The sequence below is a fragment of the Nematolebias whitei genome, chromosome 13 (assembly GCF_014905685.2).
Source record: "Nematolebias whitei isolate Nwh7 chromosome 13, NemWhi1, whole genome shotgun sequence".
Taxonomy (NCBI): domain Eukaryota; kingdom Metazoa; phylum Chordata; class Actinopteri; order Cyprinodontiformes; family Rivulidae; genus Nematolebias; species Nematolebias whitei.
Window position 1 is genome coordinate 17,568,422 of NC_056510.1, and position 8,432 is coordinate 17,576,853.

Genomic DNA, 8,432 nt, shown 5'->3' on the forward strand with positions numbered 1-8,432 from the left:
TGATAGCCCAGTTTGACTTTTTGGCAACACAGCATTGATGCAAAGCTTATTTTATTAAAAAAAAAAAAAAAAACGTAAAGGAGTTGTTCAGCTGGTTGATCCCAAGAAACTGTGATGTAGCGGGGCTGGGTGCGAGTGTAAAATGAGCACCCCCTGAGTCAATTAAAAAAACAGTATGGCACAAACGGTTTAAAGTTTTCAAATAAACATTTTTGTCTTTATCACACATTCCTTGTTTATGCAGAGAAAAATGCACAACAGTGTATCTGTAGAACATCTCTTCAATCCCAGTATAAATGATACAGTATTGACATCAATATTATACACTATAAACATACATAGCACATTTATATTTATGAAGCTCTTGTAATTCAGCAGTCTCTTGGGAACAGAGCGTTGCAGATTCTTTGGGCATGAACAACGCAGCTTCAATAAAGTAAGCATTTGTTTAACAGTAAAAATGGTGGAGTCTCTGTGTCTTAGGTTCACGTTTGAGAGGATTAATGTGTCTATGTTCGCTTCATCCCATTTATATAACATGCAGGTAGGTTGCTTTGGTGTCCACTCCAATTACATTTTGGGCAGTGCATCTGTAAAATCCTGTATCCCTGTGGTTTGGGTTCTGTATCACCAAAGAACCTTGGGGGCTCAGGTAGCGGTTGCCATAAATCCGAGGCTGACCCGTCACCCTCAGCTGAATTAGGTCCGGTGTTTCCCAAGTAATCATTGCTCGTGGGGTTGCTATTGTCAGGCAGGGCAGCTCCACAGCAACACCTTGGCTGGTGTAGGTCACAGGAGAGGGGCCTTTTGTGATGCGGGGAGGGTATGCAATGACAATGACTGGAACTGTAAGGACATAAACCGAGGAAGCATCATTACTGGAGACTTTGCAAGTGTAGGTGCCCCTGTCAAAAACAGAGGTGTCCTTAATGATTAGTGTTCCATCTTCATGCACTGTGAAACGACCCGAGTCTCCACTCTCACCCCTGGATAGAACCTTGCCACTGGGTGTTGTCCATAAAAATGAGACCTGGGTTTGAGTAACAGGACAAGGCAGGCTGAGGGTTTCTCCGTTAATGGTACTCACAAGGGGGGCTGTTCTGGTGCTCACTGTGGGCTCAGAGCTCAAGCTTTTGGATGCTAAAGAGTTTACTGAAAGAGGATATTCAGACAACCTTAAGCTCTTCTGCTGAAGTGGTAGAGGTGACACTGGTCTTAAGGTTAAGGACTGAGCTGGATTTAATAAATCACCTGCTTGTGATTTTTTCTCCACTACTCCCTCTTGTGGAGCTCTTGCATCTTCTTGATGCTCTGATACCTCCAGCTCCACCCGGATCAATGTTTCTCCTTTTTCACTTTTCGCTACACAAACCAAAGTCCCACCGTCACTCATTTGAAGACCCCGCAGCTCCAGGGAGCCGTTTCTATGCACAGTGAGTCGACTGCCATAGTAAGGAGCTGGCAGCATGCCGTTTCCAGGAAGAAGCCAGGACAGACGAGGTGCAGGAGAACCTTGAGATGGGCATGGCAAAAGAACTGTCTGGCCTTTAATTGCTCGCTGCTTTACCACACCCTGAGTTGCCCCAGAACTACCATTTATACCATCATTATTTCTTCTACTGTCGCTGTTCTCCTTCAAATTACTATTCCTACTAAACCCATGTCCTGAAACTGTACTGGTACCAGCTCCTCTATTTGACAAACTACTGCTAAAGCTTCCAGCACTTCTTGGAATACCACTTAACCTGATATTGTATCGACTGGTATAAGCATCACTTTTGGTTCTTCCTGCAGTGATATCATAGTTATTTGTCCCAGGATTTCTGTCACTTGTACTTTGACTATGACCTAAACTATTACTTTGACTCAAAATGCTGGGTCTGCTTTTGTTTGTTTCAGTGCCATAAACTTTAGTGCCTACACTCTGTTGTCCATTTGACCCTACAATGATCCCAGCCTTTCCCTGCTGTGTTGTAAATCCACCCGCAGGGCTCTTGAATCCATTTTGATTATAACTTCTCAGGGCAGGATTAGAGCCACCGAAGACTAAGTTTACATCAGTATTCAGTACCACATTACTTATTTTACCATTGTTATCACTGTAGCTGTAATTGCTACCCAGCTTGCTTGTGATTCCACTAGTTCCACTTATTTTTATGTTGTCAACGATGTCTCCAGATCGAATGTAATGGCTATCCTCACGCTCACTGTTAATACTCCAACCTCGTCCTTCTCCCATCTGTCCACTAAGTCCATGGGCAGAGGTCTCAACTTCCAAGCTCACCACAGTGTTTCTCATCCCAGCTGAGTTGCTTGCTTGGCATGTATAATTTCCTGCATCAGTCTTTTGGGCTGAAAGTACCTTGAGTGTTCCATCTGAAACCACCACAATTCGCCCAGAAAAACCAAATTGTAAACTTTGTGGTACGACACGGTGTGCTGGGGAAAACCACTTTACTGTTGGTGTGGGATTTCCCCTGGCCCGGCAAGGAATTGTAGCAGTTTCTCCCTGGCGTACTTTGATGAAACTGTGGCTTTTGGCCTCGGCAAAGGTTGGTGGAGTTGTCTTCACAACCATTACACTGACCTGAAAGACATTATATAAATAAAAGTATTGAATAAATGCCAACAATTAACATTATTTGCTAAAACTTGGCACTGAGTAGTATTTATTAACAGTGTTTTATTGTTTATCACATTTAAATAGACAGCCTTAGTGAAAAAACAAAAACAGTTGAAAGGGCACAATGCATTTTTAATAAAAAAAATTAAAGCTTTCAGGTTTCCATGAAAAGTTGCTCCACTTACCGTCATGGTGTCTTGACCTGCTTGGTTCTCAGCGTAACATGTATACATGCCTTCTTCTCTCATACCCACAGCTGGAACCAGTAACGTCCCATTGTCAAATACAATTAGTTTCTGTGGTCGCCCCCTATTGTTTCCCACACCTCTAACGATGGTTCCATCTGGTAGGCTCCAACGCACAGCTGGGTGAGGCAGTCCAGATGCCTGGCAGTCCATCTGAGGAGGATTAGTGTATCAGTGGTGAATTTAAAGATGTATTATATCTACAATTACCTGCAACAAACTAATGTCTTTATTTTAAACTATCCTGTACACCCAGTGTGAAAAAAGCAGTGCATAAAACATTTAATCAACTATCGATTTAGTGGTGCTCAAAAGGCACCACTAGAAGCACATAAATGATTAAAATGAATCAAAAACAAAAAAGCAGCACATTTCCACAAGAATTTGAGATTTCATTTCTTGCATTCAACCTTCAGGACATTGTTTTTCATCGAGCCCTAAATATTGATTTGTGCATTACTGTTCCCTTAAGGTGGCTGTTTAGGATTCATAAAAGCCTATCTGCTTTTGTCTTTTCAGTTAGCAAACCCTCCCTCAGCCAGGTTTGTCAGTATTTCTTAACAACTGTATGTATCATTTTTTGTCAAATAAATTTTAAGCATTTGCCAAATTTTTTCTACTTAAATGTGACCTGAAACATTGTTAGGACTTCAGATTAGTCCTTCAGTAGGACACAAAGAACCCAATAAATAAATTAAAAAGTATTACATTTATTCATTTATTTATACAGAAAACGTGTTTAAGTTAAATAGCTCAAGGGGAAAAAATATTCTCTGTTTTAGTATTCAAGTGAGGCAATAGCTACAATTGAACCGCATCAACTACGAGATAAAAACTGGCTTCCTTACATCATCCTTTCAGGTACAGGTCTATTCACAATATTTGTATTGGATAACTAATTGTGGCATTTATTCATGTCAATATGTTACTCTTTTAACATGGATTGTAAACTTTAGATTATTAGTAAGCTCAACTCAAATGTGACTATTTGTACTCATTAGAAGAAAGGGAAAGTTGCAGATACATATAGTGGATTTTATCCCTGGTTACCTTCAATGATTTCCCAAATGTCACCAAATGATTAAGTGGTTGTTTTGGCTCAATCTTTGCAGGCTTGGTGGCCACATTCACGTGCAGAAGTCGATAATCATCTGCGACCTTGTTGCGTGCAATACACAGGTAGTCTCCACCATCTTTCTCCGTTACTGCCTGGACTGATAGTGTGCCATTTGGGTGCACTTTCAACCGCTCATCATAGCTTAAAATCAATCATGAACATAATATTATATATGTTAGACAAGGACATAAAATTTAAATAGATATGTTACTGTCAAGGCAATCATGAGATATAAGGACAAAATTAACAAACATACAAAGTCAAAAACTGTACCTGTAGTGAATGTCTACTAGTTTCTTTGCCGGAGACCTCCAGATAATGTTGGGTGTGGGGTTGCCAGTTACAGAGCAGTAAAGATTTAAAGTGCTCCCATAGTTTACAGTGGTGGTGGAGGGTGATGCTGATACAATACGGGCGTTAGTGAAAGGGGAGATAGGCAGCGGCTGCAGAACAGATGAGGCTTTTTTGTCTGCAGGGAAAGAAATAACTCTTGTACTGTTTACACTGTGTGAGACTTTGGTGTTATGTGTTGGCACAGTGGACTGTGAGAAAACAGAGGGGGGATTTGTTTTTTTGATGTCGGTAAAGTGTGAAGGGTAAGCTTTTACTGTTTTATTGATTTTAGGAGGTGAGTTAGAGGAAGAGTTAAAAGGGCTTGGGCTGATCGACAAGTTCCTCGATCTGTCAGAGGGATATACTGGGGAGATTTTCCCAGAGTCGAATGGATCTGAGGGGTGGCTAGGGATGACCAATGTTTTGTCTTTGTTGAAAGAAGATGAATTGGATGTTTTTTGGTCTTTCACTCTTTCAGTTCTTGCCTTTTCTTGGTTTTCTGTCTCTCCCCCTCCTTTAACTTCTACTTTCACTACTCTCTTAGAGGTCCCCACAGCATTACTGGCAGTGCACTCATAACTCCCTGCATCCTTTGGCCCAACTTTGCGAATGTGCAGCGTCCCATTGGGTAAGACAAACAGGTTGCCGTGAAGAAACTGGGATGGACGAACAAGGGTCCCATCTGGGATTCGCCAACGCAGAGTTGGTGGAGGGGCTCCTCGGGCAGAGCAGTGCGCATAAACAGGCCTCCCCGGAGAAAAGAGCAGGTGTTCCTCCTTGGGTTGTTGTATCACCGGGGGCAATGAGGACACGTGTACGCGCACAGAAGCACTGGCTGCACCAGCCAAGTTGGACGCCACACAGCGATACACGCCTCGATCACCAGGTAAGGTCACCGGGACATGAAGAGTTGCATTTGTGTCCACGCTGATTCGACTGGAGGAGGTGACAGCCGAGGTTAGAGTAGAACGATCAGGCAGAACCCAGGAGAGCAATGGAGTTGGAACACCATCTGCTTGGCATTCCAAGTGAAGGTCTCCACCCTGATGAATGGTTACTTCTCTGTAAGTTGCCAGCTGCATACGAGGAGGGCGGGTCCAGACATCCAGGGTAGTAAGCAACCTGTCATGAACAAGTTAAACATACTCATTTTCAATGCTGACACATTAAAAAAAACATCATCTTTAAGCTTTTCACACACACTTTTAAACTAAAACTATCCAAAGGCATAAATAAAGTTTTTCATTTAATTCAGAATCATACAAAAAATAAAGTTTTAATCAAGAGAGGTTTGCATTTGTCTTAAAACAATTTAACTATCATAAATTGTTTTTTATTTTATTTGCAAACTCAAAAAATAGATATAACAATGCAAATTGAAGGCCTACCATTGCTTGAAAAAGTGTATATTATCTGCCATCTTTTGTGCCAGTTCTGATCTTATCTTTATGTTAAGAAGTGATGGATTTGTAGCTGTTTTGGCCAAACATCAGAAATAACTGTATGCACCATTTCATGTGGCACTGTGAGATGTCACAACAGAATATTTGTTGTTTTATAGCTCTCAGAACTTCAACAATAAATTTTACGTCAATATCTGAAACTAACTGATTTATGTTGGCTAATGTCAATTAGCTGTGGCAGCCAACTTGAATCAAGTTGACTCCAAATGTTAATCAGTTGTAGAAGTGCTTCCAATTAGTACTTTCTGAAAGCTCTGTTAAAATCCATACAGGGCTTCATGAGATATTTTAACAGACAGACACAGTTGACTCTAAAGAGTCAACATTTTAAACAAAGATTTTGCGCAATCAAGACACAAAATAGCAAATGGGGCCCAGTCTCAGCTACAACCACATCAGATTGTTGGTCAAGTTTTGTCCATTGTAATAAATTAAAGACAAGATTATGATTTTGTAAGATCCGCTGTGGCAGCCTTCTTGAATTTAGCGAACTCCAAAGTTTAATCAGCTGTAGATGCACATACCTATAGACTCCGTTTTATAAGTTGCATTAAAACTTGTCCAGTGGTTCATAAGATTAATTCGGTAACAGACAGACAAAAGAGCACACACGCAGTCAAAAACATTATTGTCCGCCTTCGCCTTTCAGCGGTATGCAATAATAAGATACCTAATCAAAGGCTTTACCGTAGCTGAGCTTTCTGTGGGCCAAAGTCATTAAAACTGATTGCATTGTGACCCAAGGTCATTGTAACCGAATGTTATACTGAACTGTGCATTAATATGCATTTCAAACATCAGTATTCTCACCTGTCACGACCCAGGAAGCTCATTGCGCTGCAGATATATGTGCCCCTGTCCTGCGGCTGAACATTCTGGATAACAAGGGTGCCGTTTGGCAAGACCTCAAAACGCTGAGCCCTGGAGTGGATTGACATCACTGCTCCTGAGCGGAAAGAAAGGAATGGCAGTGGGGAAAAAAAAAGTAAGTAGACAAAGTTAGGAGGAAGAAGACAATATTGCAAAGAAAGTTAGAATGTAAAAAAAAAAAAAAGAAAAACAGAACCACATTGAATGGCACAGCTTGAAGTAAAGTCAATGATGCGATGCACAAAATGTTTCATGGCTTGTTTTTCCCATGTGAGGAATCATAAAAAAGCTTATTATGTGCATGTCAGTATGGATGCTTGGTGTTAATGTTTATCTTTTATATACAGCATATCATCATAAAATGTGTTCATAGTTGATTGGTTATACAACATAAGCAATAAAGCTGAACTTAATTTCCTTCACAAGTGTTGATGTTACATTAATCTGAAGATTTAACTATATTTTTTAAAAGGTTCAGCATATGTTTTTGTCTTTTTTTTTTAAATTCATTAATCTTCTTTGATTCCTTCATCCACAGCAAATATTTTATTTCTTGTAAAATAATCATTAAAGAAATAGGTGTTTGATGTAGTTGTAAGTGATGAGAAAAATCTATAACAGAGCATAAAACTGATTTTATGTGACTGCATTTATACATGCAATCTGACTTTTAAACATTTCTCTGGCTCAAGTGAAAATTCTTCGGTTTAAATGTGTTTTATGCTTGAATAGGTGTTCTTCTATTTTGTGCAAACCTGTGGCAGACTTAGTCCATGTGATGAAGGGTTTGGGGTGTCCTTGAGCTTCACAAGTCAGCCTGGCAGTGCTGTTTGCTGGCAGTGAGACTGTCCTGATATGTGGATTTGCAATCCACGGTCTGGATCTTACAGTTGGAGCCTGTGCAAAAGATTATGAAGATGTCTTAGTTAAATAAAAGTAGAAGCCAGATCATTAAGAACTTTTAAATGACATTGTAAAATCCTGAAATAATTATAAAGGAACTAATGGTGCTAATGTGTTATTATCTTTTTAAATGTGTCGAGTCCCACAAGAATATGAATGTGTTACAATGCAAATCATAATACAAATAACCACAAAAAAAAAAAAAATCAAAATAAGTAGGAAATATGTTGTATGTAAATTCCTTGATTTAAAAAAAAAATACTATTTTGTTGTTGAATTTCGTTGCTATTAACTTTTTTAAAGAAAGTAATTTAGCCATTATCTGGATATAATCAACTTGGTATTCAATAAATTTAATGCTGGCTTTAGCGTGATGTTAGAATGACTCACTGAAGGCAGACCCTGAGATGTGGTCTACAGAGGCTCACCAACAGACTTCTAGAAATCAGTTGAGGTTTGATTATTTTAAACCTCCTGGAATTAAGCTTTTTTTAAATAGTTTTATTCATTATGCGTTTGTCATTTCTTCTTTAATCTCTTACAAATATCTGAAAATTAATCAAATTGGAGGATGGTCATAAACCTCCATTAGGTCATCTGGACACAAATCAGGCAGTTTTCAGCTAAACATTTGCCTTTGATGTCTTCAAAGTGCATGGCTCAATGCTGCTCTACAAAGTGAGAAAAATAGCTATTAATACATTAACAAATAGGCAAAAATGACCTTAAATATATTGTCCATGCTCTCGTTAAATGCACTGATACATACAGTTCTGAACAACAACAAATATACAATATATACTGTAGACAGACAGACAGACAGACAGACAGACAGACAGACAGACAGACAGACAGACAGACAGACAGACAGACAGACA

At 39.5% G+C, this 8,432-nt stretch overlaps 1 protein-coding gene across 1 annotated transcript in view; it reads right to left on the reverse strand.

The window, feature by feature from the left end:
* Positions 1 to 480: 480 nt before the first annotated feature.
* LOC119419083 (matrix-remodeling-associated protein 5-like) overlaps positions 481 to 8,432 on the reverse strand; it is an 18,541-nt gene continuing 10,589 nt past the window's right edge. Inside the window, exons 7-12 of the mRNA XM_037686383.1 lie at positions 7,407 to 7,548; positions 6,592 to 6,727; positions 4,259 to 5,440; positions 3,919 to 4,126; positions 2,809 to 3,021; positions 481 to 2,587 (exon numbers count right to left, since the gene is read on the reverse strand). Of these exons, the coding sequence (XP_037542311.1) occupies positions 530 to 2,587; positions 2,809 to 3,021; positions 3,919 to 4,126; positions 4,259 to 5,440; positions 6,592 to 6,727; positions 7,407 to 7,548 (3,939 nt within the window). The 3' untranslated portion in view covers positions 481 to 529. The remainder of the gene's footprint in view (positions 2,588 to 2,808; positions 3,022 to 3,918; positions 4,127 to 4,258; positions 5,441 to 6,591; positions 6,728 to 7,406; positions 7,549 to 8,432) is intronic.